Raw genomic sequence first — 16836 nt, 5'->3', positions numbered from 1 at the left:
ACAGGAACTTCATTCTAACATCATTATGATGCCTATCTTTAGGTGACAAATACCTAAGAAAGATGTATATATTCAAATAACAAAAAGATTTATATATAGTTTCTCTTGGAACCCTGCCTTTCCAACCAATTTACCCTCTTAGTTATCTTTCTTCTGTCAGTACATTTCATGGTGAGTGATTTGATCTATACCAGCTGTTCCATTTTCTGACTATTCAATTCCTCTTTCCCTATCATCTATTTCTCATTCCCAACATACTGTTTCCACTTGTCAAATACACAGAATCTCTTTTGTTCCCCATCCCTCTCCCCAGTCTCTGCATCACTTAGCAATGCTGACCATTCGCTATCTTCTGAAAGTGTTTCCCCTTGTTCTCTTCGATATAATATGTTCCCAGTTTTCCTAAATGTTCAGGATTACTCTATTTGATCTTTTTGTTTTATATCATTTCTTAGGGACATCCTTTAAAATTCAGTATTTAGTTCTTTACATTTTTTATTTGATAATTCATATATGCTTATATTTCTCACTTCCAGGAATAGAACTCTGCACCTGCAGTTATTACTCTCCAAGCTTTGGTTCCTGATCTTTAACTGCATACTAGGCAGTTTTGTTTGGCTGTTCCATTATCTCAACTTAGAGTCTTGGAAAAAGTCACTGTATGTCTCTTACTGAAGGAGAACAAAATAGGAACAAAATAAAATGATATAAAGCATGCAAGAAAACTTACAAAAATTCAAAACGTCTTAAAAAATGACAACAAACTGCAGATTTTGGAATACTACCCTAGATTTATGGCTCAGAGCTTACATTTTAAATAGAAGACACATTATTAATTTAAAATATGTGAATATAAATGAATGGACAAGGAATTGAAAGCTGGCTTATGAGCCATTCTCTCAACTCCCACAAACTCAAATCATTCAACCCCCTACTTTGTGTTTGAACAAGGTTAAGATTGGTAACAAGTTTGTATACTTTCATAGAAACTTTGAGGGTGCATTTTCTGTGAATGCTAATAACTATAGCTTGTTTAGTACCCAAACAGAACTGTAATAACCAAATCTGTTTCAAATAAGCAGAACCTATCATGTACAAATACTTAAAAAGTCTCAGTGCAATTTGTTAAAATGAAACCAATACTTTACGTGGTAGGAGTTTCCTAAGATTTATTTTAATAATTTTCAGTCAAATAGGTCTATGCACCATTTCTGAATCCATTTATACAGTTAATGTTCTATTATTAAGCAAATTGGGCTTCATCACTCTCTAAAAAGTTCTAAAAAATTATGTATTTTTTGAATGTATTTCAGCGAATACAGATTTGAAAACGATAGTGTACAAAAACAAAAACAATACTGCAGAGTCACCTAGGTGTTTTTATTATTTATCTTGGGCAAAAAGTAGTATGCAATAGTTTTATTTATAAAATGCTCCCTCTCGCCAAGCAGAGCACTCAGGGACAGAGTGCTGTAAAAAAAAAAACTAATATGGCACCAGATTAAGTTTATACTTAGTGTTTTGGTCACCAATTTGGAATTTGTTAATTAGAACAACACAGATGGCCGAAAGACAATGTATGAATGAGAACTAACTTAGTTTTCCATTTGAGTATTTTTGGCCTTTCATGCATTATCTAGTTGATTTTGGATTCTTTCTCTGGATGTTTTCTTAGCCCATGAAAACTGCCTTTCACAATCATCAATAACACTTAACTTTTATTCACCCGTAACTTAATCAACATGCCTTTTATCAACATTTGTGAGCAATTACTGAAAACACCTGAATTAAATCAGTTTCTTGGGCTGCTCTCACAAGAATTTTATTTCAGTAAAACCGAACAATTTGGATCTTTTCATTTCTATAATATTAATAATCTCAAAACCATTCTTTGAAATAACTATACCTAAATAAAACCATAGAGAAAAAATTTGCATAATTTTTGAATGAATTCAAAATTTAATAAAGTTGTACTTCAGAAGCTATGGCTAAGGAAAAAAGTATTATGTTTAAACAAACTGGAAAGTAAGGAATCATCTGTTGGTCAGGTTTCTCTTCTTTTTAGGAACTTCTATACTTTTACAATTTATCTACTGTAAAATAATTTTTTAGAAATACAAGATTTAACTAACTATATATCTCCACCTGAATAATTACACTATGTACCTGATGCCAACATCTTTAGAAAATAAATGGTCAAATTTAACAGAACAGAAAACTGTGGGTTAAAACTTCTCTAAGGTATTATTAGAAAAGATTGTGTTTTTAGAGGTTGTAAGAAATCAGCAAATCTAGATGAGAAGTGCAAGTTCTGAAAAAACTAAGCACTTAGTTTTTAAAAAAATAACATAAATATGAAGTTGAAAATTTCAACGTTTATTTATTTTTGGGACAGAGAGAGACAGAGCATGAACGGGGGAGGGGCAGAGAGAGAGGGAGACACAGAATCGGAAACAGGCTCCAGGCTCTGAGCCATCAGCCCAGAGCCCGACGCGGGGCTCGAACTCACGGACCACGAGATCGTGACCTGGCTGAAGTCAGACGCTTAACCGACTGCGCCACCCAGGCGCCCCTGAAGTTGAAAATTTCAAATCACATGCTGGTATCTAGCAGAAAAATCCAGATGGAAAACTCTTGTGTATTTTTTAGGTAGGTTTAGATTTCTAACATGGATTTTGGGTTATTTTAGGGTATATGCATTTTTATAACTGCAGGACTACATATTTTAAACAAAATTATATTTTACCCTTAACATTTCTTAATATTTAGCATTTCTTCTCAATCAAGTAGCATAAAAATTTAGCTTTAGCTGAGGATATACAGGCTCAATTATGATAAAAATGGGCTCAGGACAATTTTAGGACATTCAGAGCACTTTAGTTCCTGTTTTCAGTGGTGTAGTAAAGTCAGACAATTAGATACTAACATGCTTTCTCTCAACAAACATATGCCTACTATAATGGTATTTTCTTGTTCATAAGCAGCACCTAAAATGAAGATTCCTGGGCCCACCATAAAGATTTATCTTCTGCTTATCTGGGGTGAAGACCTTGGAAGCTGCCACCTATGGTGTCCCACACAGTAAATATTAAGAAACATTACCTACAGAATATCTCAAAGTGTGATCCTTAGACAAACAGCATTAGAATCACCTGTGAGCTAATTAGAAATGTTAAATTCAGGAGCTCCACCCAGCTCTACCAAATCAGAAATTCTGGGGATAGGGCCTAGGAAACCATATTTTAACAAATGTAACAGATGATTCTTCCTTCTATCACCCTATTACAACTTTAATGTTTTCCCCTGGACTTTTGATGCTCTATGTAGGAACCGGTTATGTGGTAAGCAATATGAGCACCAGAAAAATCCAGGTTAGTGATGTTTATTAGAACTAGCATCTTCACACCATCTTGAGGACTAGGAGTTGTCTCCTGCCAGATATAATGGCAATAGAATGTTCTACACATTAATATGCTGACATTTCTCTTGAGGGCCTAAGATTATAGGCTCTCTGCTGGAGCTGAATTTGTTTAAGTTATATGTACTTATAATGTGACTTCAATGAACACAAAGAATTCCACTTTTTAAAGCTGGCATTTGCCCAGAAAAAACAATGTGCATCCTTACTTTACTTATACATATAAAAGAAGTGGTAATTCCTTCATCTTTTTCTTCCTAATCTGTACTCCTATTTTCCTCTATACTAGGTGCTTTCTCTACGCTCTTAAATATTATAATTTTATGTACTATGTTCTGCTTTGTTTTAAATTTATGTAAATGGTACTTAATTAAAATCTCATTTTGTTTTTTCTTTTCTCTCAACTGTGTATTTATTTTAAACCTTACCCAGTTTTAAAGATCTTGTCATTGTGTACTTCTACCTGCCGCTCTCGTATTCCACAGCATACCATCACTCGTTTTAGCTAGGCTGCCTCCAAATCCCCACTACCAGCAACAATGCAGCTACAAAGCTTGTATCTTCAGGGACCTGCATAAAAATTCCCCTGAGTGCTGGGTCAGAGGGATTAAACAATTCCTGATTTCGGTGACACCGACTGGTGTATAGAGTGGCAGTTCTAGTGAACACTCCCACCACTGGTTCGTAACGCTTCTCCTACAACCCTTCAAAACTCGGTATTAGCTATCTTTTACATTTTTGTCATTTTGGTGGCTGTTAGGTTGTACCTTGTGCGTCAAGCTTTCTGATTACAAGTGAGTTTGTATATCTCTTCATCTGCCTGTCAGCAATGGAGCTTCCCCTTCTTTAAACTATTCATATCTTTCAGTTATTTTTTAAAAGATTTTTGCTTTGTTTCTGTTGATTTATAAAAGTTCTTTGTACATTAAGGTATTAATCTCATGTAGGTTTTAGATATTAAAAAAACTGACACTTGACTTTTTACTTCATTTATGATTCCTTTAACAGAAATACTTAATTTTGATGTAATCAAACCCACTAATTTTCACATTATGTTCTCTGATTCTTAAAATACAGGTATTTCCTGAAATTTCTTATTAGCTTTAAAGTTTTACATTTCATATTTGAGTATTCCTTCTGGAGTCGGTCTTTGTAAATAATGTGTAAGCTGGTGATCCTGTTTTTCTCCAAACAGCTAGTTTTCCTAATAAAATCTAAGCATCTACCTGCTTTAAGCAACCTGTTTCTCATCGACTAGTGGTGCCACTTACCAAGTTCTCATATTTACATGAGCGTTTTTTTTGAGCTCATTAATTTATTCCAGTGTATTTGCCTTTCTTTTGTTAGCATCATACTATTTTCATTATTATGGCTTTGTAGTAATTCTCACTATGTAGTAGGCTCAGAGCTTCCTTCCTCTTCTTTGTCAAAAGTGAGTTAGCTAATCCTGGACCTTTACTGGGATATGTTAATTTTAGAATGAGTTTGTGAAGTTTCTCAAAAAACAAAACAAAACAAAACAAAACAAAACAAAACTCAGGATAGAATTTTTAACAGGAGTCAGTGACAGGATAGATTTCAAGAAACAGGCATCATCAGATTAAAACACATAGTACATGATAATCCTTTGTCTTCTAATAGGTTAGTTATTTACCATGAAGGTTTTATGCATTCCTAATTAGGTTAATTTTTGTTATACTATTTTCTGATTGGGTTACTTATGGAGTATATACTAACGATATTTGCAGGGGTCAGGAACCTATGGCTCACAAGCTAACTCCAGTTTGCCACATTTTTCTGTAAATAAAGTTTTACTGGAATACAGCCATAACCGTTTGTTGACATAATGTCTATGGCTGCTTTCAAGCTCTACTGGCAGAGTTATAGTTAAGTCAGAGACCATATGGCTCACAAGCTAAAATATCTAGTTCTTTATTAAAAAGATTGCTGACCTCTGGGTATAAAAAACACATTAATTTTTACAAATTAATCTTAAAGAATCTTGCTGAATTTTCTCAGTTCTAATAATCTGCTGATGGGTTTTGGGTTTTACATAGATGACTGTATCATATGCAAATAGTGAATTTTTTCTTTCACTTTCAATCTTACTTGGTTTGTGTTCAAAATTTCTCAATATAATTTTTGCTACAGACTTTGGGTATACAGACTTTATTAAGTTAGGAGAATTTCCTTTTATTCTTAGTTTTCTGAGAGTCTTTTCATACACTGATGCTAATTTCAAAAAACTTTTTTTTTTTTTTTTTTGCATTCTAATGAACTATCATTGGGCAATTTAGGACATTCTGTTATGTGGTATTAGGCATATTTTATAGTAAATGGATACTAGATCATAGGCTATAGTATATAATGGATACTATATAATATACAGTAATACACTATTATATATATATTATGTATATATGTGTATATATATATCATGTATATATACTATATATATATGTATAATGTTTTCATGCTTTAACATTTGGGTTCTGTATTAAAATACTGGGTAATTCAGTGAAGAATGGAACTCTTAACTAAGCACATTTCTAGTATAGTACTTTCATTCACCAACACTTTTTATGTCTATGTTGTTAGGTATTATATACAAGAAATTGTGTTTTCTCTTATAGAAGGACTGCAGCTGTTTAATGAAAATGGTATTGTGTGCTAGCAAATAGGGAAGAAAAGAAAATATATAGTTTTATCTTTCAAGTGAAAATCAATAATTTTAAGTAGAAAAGATCTCTAAATCCTTAGAACTCATGGTATTTCTTAAGGCACAAGCAACTTTGAAATTTCAAAAATTATTTAAAGCTGTTAACAAATACATAACAATCTAACAATAAGCCAGAAAAAAGAACATTTATCTTGATCTAAAGACTAAAAGTAAATATTCGCAAAGAAAACATTTCTAACTTCTGAGCTTCATCAATCAAGAAATTTACAATTATCTACCATGTGCTTTCAATATCTTCTTATTCTAAGTTCTACCCTTATATTACACCCTACTAAGTGGGAGTAATAATAAAATCTAATTAATATACTTAAGTGGTCTCATAAAAAATTTAAATAAAAAAACTTCACAAGATAAAAAGGACAGAGAGCCACTCATTAAAGATGCATTTTAGTTTTAAAGATAAAAATTAAGTACCAGATCATTTTTCTCTTTTATTTGCGAGGTTAACATTTAATAAATTACTTTTAATTTATTTAAGAATAATTATTTTAAGTATTTCAAACTATAAGTTTATAATCCCTTATGAAAATTCTGAAATTTCAAAAGCTCTGAAAATGTTTAAAATATTTCACAATTCACTTGAGGGAAACCTAACCTAAACTGATATTAAACTATTTATAGTCCTTTATCCTACTTAGTGTGAATATTTGCTAAGATTAATGTATTTGGTTAAGAGAGTCCCCTTGGATTCTACAGATATACTAAAATAATAGGCACCATATTATTTCTCAAAGGTTTGAAAAGTCTAAAATTGAAATACAACTGGCACTAAGTGTTTTCGATAATGTAGTATAAAACTGATCATTCTAAAACCTTTACAAATATTTTCTCCCAATCGGTTTGTTGTGTTTTCACTCTGTTTATTGTTTCCCTTACTGTGCATAAACTTTTTAGTTTGATGTAGTCCCATTTCTCTATTGTGTTTGTTGCTTATGCTTTGGTGTCATATTCAAGAAATCACTGCCTGGACAGATGTCATGATGCTTTCCCCCTAAGGTATCTTCTAGGAGTTTTATAGATTCACGTCTTATTTTTAAATCTTTAAACCACATATTTGATAAGGGGATAATACCCAAGATATACAAGGAATTCCTACAATTCCATGGCAAAAAAACAAATAACCAGATTAAAAAGTGGGCCTAGGACTTGCATAAACATTTCTCAAAAAGAAGGCATACAAATAGTAATAAGTACAGATGCGCAACATCAGTAATTGTTGGGGAAATGCAAATCAAAATCACAATGAGATATTACCTCATACCTATTAGAATGCTTACTATCAAAAGAACAAATGATAACAAGTGCTCACAGGATGTACAGAAATTGAAACACTGGTATAGTGTTGGTAGAAACGTATAATGATACAGCTGCAATGGAAAACAGTACAAAGGTTCCTCAAAAAATTAAAAATAGAAGTACAATCTGATCCAGAAATCTCACTTCTGGGTATATATCCAAAAGAAACGAAATCATCTCAAAGAGATATCTCCATTCCCCTGTTCACTGCAGTACAATTCCTAAGATAGGAAAACAACCTGAATGTCTATAGATGGATGAATGGATAAAGAAAATGTGGCATATACTGCAATAAAATATTATCCAGACTTTTTTAAGGAAGTAAGACTGTGTTAAGTAAGGAAATCCTGCCATATATGATAACTTGGATGAACCTGGGGGACATTCTGTTAAGTAAAATAAGCCAATCCCAGAAAGACAAAAACTGCATGATTCCACTTACATGCGGTATCTAAACTTGGTCAAATACTCATAGAAACAGAGAGTACAAGGATGGTTGCCAGGGGCTGGGGGGAAGGGAGAAATGGGAAATTACTGTGCAATAGAAATAAAGTTTCAGTTACACAAGATTAAGAAATTCTAGAGATTTACTACACAAGAATGTGCCTACAGTTAACAATACTGTACTGTGCACTTAAAAAATTTGTTAAGAGGGTAGATCTCAAATTAAGGGTTCTTACCATGTTCAAACAAATGTTAAAACGATTTCTAATTCTTTCATCCTTCCTTCATTTACCATCAAAAAAAATTCTTATACTCCTCTATCTCTACTTGTGCTTTTATATTCTAAAACATTTAAATAAATAAAAATATTAACTTTATGTCAGACTCATTTTGATAGTGTTCTTTAACAGATACTTTTAAAAGAAATCACAAAAAGCTTGAAAAATAGTAAACAAAATGTTTAATAGTGATTTGATGTATTAGACAATGTAACAATATTTATAACATATGTATATTGTACCTTATTCTAAAAGAGATTCGAACTGGAAGGCTTTTTAATTATAGCATATTAATTTAAATGCAAACTTAGAAAACGTCTATAATGGGAATAAAATATTTAAATATAAAGTAGGAATATATACTTGCAATGTACAATTAGGTATCTTCTATCATTCTGGATTTTGTTATCTGAAATCAAAGGCTTTAAGATCATGCAATCAGCCATAAAAAGTGGGAGCACTTACTTAGGAGCAGAAGGACCCCTGGGCCATGTTCCATCTTCATTTTTCTGTTCTATCACTAACACCTGTAAATATGACACAATAAAAGAGTGTTTTTCCTTAACTCTGAAGTTAAGATAGCTTTAGAAGATTAGGTGAATACAATAAGAAACTAAAGTAACTCTGGGATTAAAGGACATAGTAGACAAGGTGAAGAGGTATTTGAATTTTGATTCCAAAGCTGGGCAATATAAATACAATATAAATTCCTTGAGTTTAGGGAGTATATTTTCTATTTCTTTTCTGTTTATAGGTTGTGACATAGTAAGTACCATGCAAAAAAAACCCAGATGCTCAATAAAAGGTCAAAGTTGTTAAACATACTGATATATAAACTTAGCTATCATTACGCAAATCCTGGAAAATAGCCCCACAGATATTTCCAAATTACAGATCACACGTAATTTATTTGGGGCTTTAAAATTTGTCTTTATTTACGTTATCACTATGTAAATTATAGAATCTTTTAATGTATAAATGATAGAGTCACATTTGTGAGATTCAGACTCAAGTTCTTTATTGCAGCATGGTAAAGGCAGACAGAAATCAATTCTAATAAATGTAAAGTACAGGGCAAGGGAACTATGCTTTATTCTAAAACATGTCAGAATCCTCCCCCTTATCTGCCAGTCTAAAAAGCCTTTCTTCCAGTTTTTGCTATGGGTGAATCTGTGCAAAGAAGAAAAACTAAGCAAAAATAACTAAATTAGCAAAAGAACTATGTGATATATCAATATGTTAATAACCAAATTTCCATGGGAGAACTATATCATAGAAAACATGTCTTCAAGTAAACTCAAGCATTACAAATTGTGAATACATCCTACATAATCACCTTCAACTCTTTTTCTTGAAATCTCAATTTTGTAACCTACTCTACATACTCTCAGTAAAATACTTTTGTGGACTGTATGTTTCAGGCCATTTGTAAGTTGGCATTTGGATCCTAATAATATAAAATGTAAGCCTGTTTCAGAGCACATACAACAAACAATAAAGCATCAATAAAAAGAAATTAATGGAACCAGGTTGTTGAGAGTATTCTAATTAAAATATAAAAGTTATCTTTAAGTGTTAATACTTCCTACATTCAAGGAACGTGTATGAAGTACATGTGTAGTATATAAAGAATAAGAGCACTCTACCTACTATCCTGATCTCTCCCTGATCATACTTTTCTCCCTTCCTATCATATACAATTTATCACTCTCCTCAATTTTCTGATATCATTCCGATATAATCATATATTCATATATTTTCATAGATTTATAAAACTGAATTTAGTAATTTTTAACTCCTTAAGTTTTTCTTTACTGCAACTTATAACTCTACAGACATCTATATATGAACTACACATAGAGAGAAAACATGTCTTGGCATTACAAATTTGAATATATATATGTTTTGTTTCATATATATATATATATATACACACACACACACACATATATACACATACACATATGCACACACACACATATATATGTAAGCTTCAGTCATTTGGAAGACTTAAATTAGTTATAAAATGAAAGACTTCAGTTATAAAAATTCCAAAATTATCCATTTAGTTATCATTGTTTATGGTTTGCTTTCCAATGGAAGGTCCTACAACTGAAGAATCAAACAAATATTTAAAGGTGTACCATAATATTTTAATTCCTAATAGTGTGTGTAGTTAAAATTTCATGTTTTACAATCAGATATTAATTTTGAAGGCTATCAGAAATGTTAATGTTCACTCCTTTATTCAAATATATTATTTTCTGAATAAAGTTTTGCTCATGGTTAAAACTTTTAAGAAGAAAACTATTTCAGAAATATTTCAAAATTTAATTAAGCTGAATGTGTGCATGCACACGTGCACGCACACGTGCACACACACGCACACACTCTTTTAAGGGAGAGAGATAAGAATCGCCCATTTTGGGAGGCAAACTCTTCAATTATGTATCTTTGTTTCACTTTCTGATGTTTCAGTTTACTTTCAATTTCAGTAAAAATTTTAAAAAGTCCAGGACAATGTGAGTTCACTTATCATCAGTCAGAAAATAACTATTTACAAAATCTGGAAAATTTAAAGCATGTTGTTTGAAACATCATTATTTCAAAAGATCAAATGTTCTTAAGGATATTTAAACTTGTTAAAATAATTTATCGTCAGCTGCAAGTTGATAAGTGCATTCCTATCAGGAACATCAAATTATTTAAATTGTCTAAGTCTCAGTTTTCTAGTGTACGTGATGGATGGATAACAGCCATTACATGGGCTCGATCCTGGAAAACATTTAAAGAAATGATTCCATGTGTTTCAAATTGAACTCTTGGAGTTCAAGACTTATGGATGGTAACTCAGGAGTCAAAGAGGAAATTGGCCAAGGAGGGGAGTGTTGACTAACCAACAGAGTTCCAAATTCCTTATACCACCTTCAATCAGGTTAACTCTGCTTTTAATTATAATACATGTTAGTTTTTGTACGATTTTCCCTTAAGACTATAGCTAAAATAAGTCTGAAAATTAATGTTTTTATAGCCCAATACATGACATACAGTAGACTTTTACTAAAAATTAATTTCTTCTGTTCTGAATTTTTTAACTTGGATCAAAATACCAATGTCAATAGTTATTTTTAATAAAACAGAACAAAATAAAACCCTCCATATATCAGAGCACCAGGCTCTGTGTTAGGTACTAAAAATAAAAACAAAAATAAATAGACACAAAGTCCAACTAAAACAAGGAACTCATAGTCTAGCTGGGAAGCTCAACATATAAATAAAGTACATAACGAATGACACAAAAGACCTATACATAAATCATTATAAAGTTAAGGGAATAATTTTTTCTCCAAAGTAGAAAACTCCTATACCTGAAATAGATACTGAGAAAAATAGACCAGGAAAGGCTGAAGAGATGACGTGACATTTGAATTGGAATCTGAAGGACGAAAGATTTGATCCGGTTAGACTACATGACAAAATGGAATGGTTAATTTGACTATTTTGATGTTTAAAAGGACTTTTTGCTGGATGGATGCAGGCATTGGGAAGAAGGGTATAACAGGCAGATGGAATAACACAAATGAAAACACAGGAGTTTGGAATAGGATAGTATGCTTAGAGAACTACAAGCAGTTCGGTTTGGTACTTGTCAGAGTACAAATCACAAGGCAAGGATAATGTAAGATGCTGGAAGACTAGCAAAAAGGTCAAACCTTGACTTGCATGCCGTGTTAAGTTGCCTGGACTTTATTTAATTGTTAAGGAACCAGGAAAGGTTTATAAAAGGGAAACACTGAGGTTTTACATTTCAGAAAGAGTATTCTAACAGAAATATAAAAGACTGAGAGTGGATATGCAAAAGATTGGATGCAGAGGGATCTGTTAAGACACTACTGGTAGGGCTGAGAATGGAATAGAGAGATTAATTCAAGAAATATTTAGAGGGTAGAAGCAGTAGGACTTGTTGACTGTGTCTAAACATCTTCATTTTTCAACACATTCATTTCTTTGGATTGTATCATAAAGAAGGACCAAATTGGGGGTTGATACCTTAGCAGAGGTTGGCAAACTACAGTTCACTTAGCTCACTGACTGCTTTTGTAAATGAAGCTTGTTGTTTACATATAGTCCATGACTACTTTGTTACTACAAAGGCAAAGTTGTAGTTGTGATAGAGACCATATGGCCTACTCAGCCAAAAATATTTACTATTTGATTCTTTACAGAAAGTTTGCTGACCTGTATTTTTTAGCTGTTTTTTGAAGGAAAATCATTTCTTTTTAAAAAGTAGGTTATTCTCAAGCTCAAGGAGGGAAGCAAAAGCTATTGCCAATGAACAGCAGGTACAGGGAAGAGATGAGTTAGAAAGAGGAAGCCAGAGAGAGTAGAACCCACTATAGATTGTCAAGATATTCATAAAGTTTGTGACTCCAAAAAGCTTCATGTATAGTATGCTTAAAATAAACAGTACTGCTAAACAATACCTGTCCTTGGTATAAACCAGCATCCTGAATGGTGCTGTCTGGTTTATTCAGTGGTTCAAATGTATTACTCATGTATTTGTTCCACAATCTGGTCTCCTTTTCATCTGGAATATTGAAGATTTTTCTTATTTCTTTTTCAATTGTATCTAGATTTAAGGAGGAAAGATATATAAATATAATACATATTTTAAAATATACCACATAGAACTAAGTGCTCACCAGCATAAAAATCCTAAATTTAAAATACTGATATAATAGCAAGAATAGGTGAACAAATATGTAGGACATATATAAAGAACAGAAAAGATAAGACCGATGTGTTTTTTTACAAACAAAATGGTAATTATAATTCTGACAGATAATTACTTGGGAAAACAAAGATCTCACAAGGTAGAAAAATTTAATCATGTAACACTAGAGTATAATTTATATTATACAGGATGAAATTTAACTTTTTACACATTATAAATTCAATGTATTTTTCTGATGATATGATGGACTCAGAAGTATGAGTCACAGATGCTACAGATAGAAAATTTTATTTTTAATTGTAACATAACCAATTTTAGGATAATTTATATTAAATTGAATATAACTTACAGTTTGAATAGTTCACTAAAATTAAACAGAATAAATGGACACAAAGGAAAGTGCCTTCTTGAAGGAATGTCTGTATTAGTAAAAATATCTTGTTTTCATAGTAAAGCCATATATTTTCCTTATTCCTAAATCAATTATGTGAGTAGAAAAAGTATTTTTAACCTGGAGCAGCTTAACCTGCTATACAACAGGAGTCCCCACATATGAGAGTAGAGATGTAATTAAATTTCAGTGCCATACAGTTAAATGAATCTTTAAAATTTTTAAACATGAGAGATTATTAGAAAACAGCATTAAAACTATTGAATTCTGGTCAGTAACTTGCCTACCTTAGACTCATGAAAAGTGTAAAATATCTTATGACATATGAAGAAATATATAATACTTCTACATTTTAGAGTACCTGGCTAGCTTTGGGAAGAAATTATTTATAAAACACTAAACCTATTAATACATGTTCTCTGAAGAACTATAAAAACCTATACCTATCCTACTTCATTAATTTTAGTCTAATAATATTGTTTATGCTCTACTTAGCTAAAATTCATTAATAGTCTTATAGTCAATGAGATTTTGATTAAGGCTTTAAATAAACAGGAAATGTTACAGTGTATCTGAAAACTTGGCGCAAACTAGCTAGAATATTTAAATAATTACACAAAATAAATATACTAACAGTACTGCTTTCTATTTTGGTGGGTTGGTCTTTTTCCTTTTTGTTCTTTTTATTGAATTATAAATATATAACAGAAAAATTCACAAGTCATCAGTATATAATGATAAATTCCCAAAGTGGATACACCCCGTAACTAGCATCCATATCAAGAAACAGAACATTACCTAGGAAGGAGGGTAGAGGAAGAAGCTGAGGAAGGGAGGTCATTTTCGTCTTTCTATAAAACTAAGTGCTCTTTTTCCTGATTGCATAAATAATTCTTGCTCATTGCAAAAATTCAGGAAATACAAACACCACTGTTAACATTTTGTTATTTCTTCTTTCAGACCTTTATCTGTTAATACACAGATACATAATACAATACATGGAGACACATATGGGAATTTCCTCTTCAATGAGTTCTGCAATCTACTCACATACAGGGGAAGAACATTAAAGACAGAAAGGACTGCAAAGGCCCTGAGATAAGAATGCATTTGGCATGTTTCAGAATACTGTGGTGCAGCAGTGTGGCTGAAGTGAAATGAGCAAGGTGGAAATGGATTATATAGAATCTTGTGAGCTATGAGAATATACTATTTTATCTGAGTCAAGGGTAGGAGACTAGGCTACTGAAGCAATCAAAACCAAGGGAGAAGCAATGTTAAGTGGTCAGAAGGAGAACAGATTCTGAAGGAACTGCTTAGAAGATACACTGCTTAGATTACATGCAGGGCATGAAACAAAAGAGAATCTGAATGATTCCAAGGTTTTGAGCCTGAGCAATTGGAAGAATACAAGTGGGGACTACTCAGATGGGGAAGAATGACAGGGTAGCAGGTTTTTTGGGGGGAAGGGACAGACTTTAGTTTTGTACATGTTGTATCTTGAGATTCCTATCAGGCAGAAGTGAAGTTAGGGAATGATTAAAACTGGAATTAAGGGAGAGTTTTGGGTAGGAGATATAAATTCAAAAGATATTGATACACAGAAAGTATGTGAAGTCAGGGCACAGAAGGAAATCACCAAAGAAATGGGGAAATCCAAGGACTAAGCATGGCAGTACCCTGATGTTTTGAGATCAGAAATATTAAGAGGATCTTTTCAGATTCTCTGAGAAGATGCAGGCAGTAAGAACTTGTGCCCTGGAAGCCATGTAAAAAGGAAATATTTGTAAATGGAAAAGTGAGTATGTATATTAATTTTTGCTGGCAGGTTAAGAAAATGGAAGACTGATATTACCATCAGATTTATCAATGTAGAAGTAGTGACCATCATAGCAGCAGTGTCAAGGGATTGGTAGGTCTGAAGGTCTGATGCAGCAGAGTCAAGTGAGAATGGGAACAGAGTAAGTGGTATCTAGAAAGCAGGATGCTCACATTGAGATTCACCAGGTGCAGCTACAGATAACGACAATCTAGGGTATAACTAGGGAATTAATGCCTCAAATTGGATACAGATTAAAGGTCACTTGAGAATGTCAAGGTATTGAGAAGGTGTGTAGACTTTTCCACTTACGAATCTGACTGTGTCAGGCAGTTAATAAAAAGCATAGAGGTAGAAAAATTATTACCTCATATAATAAAAACAAAATTGTTGTGACAAACATTTCTAGTAAGAATATTTAATAAAGTTAAGCAATTCTATTAATAAATTTAATAGAAACAAAGAACTTTTCAATAAATTTTATAACAAACATTGTTTTTTCCAGTGTATTCGTAAAGAAAAAATAAAAACCAAACTTTATGTTTCTTATTGGAACATTTTCTATATCCAAATATGTCAATTTAAGGAAAAAATACTCAAAGGCAAGGCATTTTGGCTCTGAATGAGGTAAATTATTTAGATCCTGCCTGTGGCTACTATCATTATTATTATAAGTCAGTGTAAATAGTAGTAGCTGAAAACGAGTTTTGATTTGGCAAAACAAGAAAACAAATACTTCTATTTCTTAATTCTATTTACATAGCATATAGCTGTATTTTATGGACATAAATATTTGGATCATTTTTAATCAAGATGAGACCACAGCGAAAAATATACATCCCATATTTCCTTTCTTATTATCCAAATTTTTTATCATTTCAAAACTTACTTCCTTTAGAAAAACAAAATCAGCCCAATTAACCCTTGCACAGATTATATAATGCAATAATTAAGAGATGAGACTGTGCCCAGTTAGAATATTTTCACTTGGAACCAGGGTGATCCTAAGTAAGTCTTTTAACCTTTCTTAGCCCCAACTTCATCATCTATACAATGAAGATAAAGTATTGCTGAGGTTTAAAAAGAAATTTCCTACAAAGTGCCAAAAACATAGTCCCACAACTGCTAACTACTATGATAACTATTTTATCAGGTCTCTAAAATTCCCAGTTTAATTTTAATTTTTGTGAAGGTTTTACAAAATTTCAGTTTTTGTAAAACCTTTTGCTTAGAGAGCAAACTTGCTCAAGTACAGATTACTGAACTTTAAAAACTAAGACCTACAGTAAGAAATCGTGGCCCTATATACACGTGTTGTTTTCTATTGTGATATTTTCTGTTCCATTCTTTTCACTCCCAAACTACTTATACCACCCAGAGTATTGACAAACATGCTCTAATACAGTAAGAAACTTCGGCTGTACAAAAATTCAGGTCACTTACAATTTTAAGGTATATATCCAATGTATGTAGCATTTTAAAGTATTAGTATGTTGATTAAAATCTATACAAATCATAAACTTTTTGAAGCAGATTCTTTATAAATGATTTAACTCCATAAGACAAATTCTTATGTAGTACTTAATATGAGAACTCCCCACTGCTTGTACTGAAATCAGAAATTAAACCAGCTGATCTTCATATAATGAGCTTAAAAATATTATTCCGTGAACTAATGTTCTAAAATAAGATTTCTTTTATATTTTTTTAATTTT

At 32.0% G+C, this 16836-nt stretch overlaps 1 protein-coding gene across 4 annotated transcripts in view; it reads right to left on the bottom strand.

Moving 5' to 3' along the window:
• The window catches only part of USP15 (ubiquitin specific peptidase 15), a 118016-nt gene that overhangs the window by 59519 nt on the left and 41661 nt on the right, over positions 1 to 16836 (bottom strand). For all 4 annotated transcript variants that reach the window (XR_007153812.1, XR_007153813.1, XM_047865642.1 and 1 more), the window contains exons 5-6: positions 12661 to 12806; positions 8642 to 8703 (exon numbers count right to left, since the gene is read on the bottom strand). Coding sequence is in view for 2 of the 4 variants with exons in the window: in XM_047865642.1 (XP_047721598.1) it covers positions 8642 to 8703; positions 12661 to 12806 (208 nt within the window). In the remaining 2 variants the exon portion in view is untranslated. The remainder of the gene's footprint in view (positions 1 to 8641; positions 8704 to 12660; positions 12807 to 16836) is intronic.

Source organism: Prionailurus viverrinus, chromosome B4 (genome assembly GCF_022837055.1).
Source record: "Prionailurus viverrinus isolate Anna chromosome B4, UM_Priviv_1.0, whole genome shotgun sequence".
Classification (NCBI taxonomy): domain Eukaryota; kingdom Metazoa; phylum Chordata; class Mammalia; order Carnivora; family Felidae; genus Prionailurus; species Prionailurus viverrinus.
This window is presented reverse-complemented; position numbering and strand designations above follow the sequence as displayed.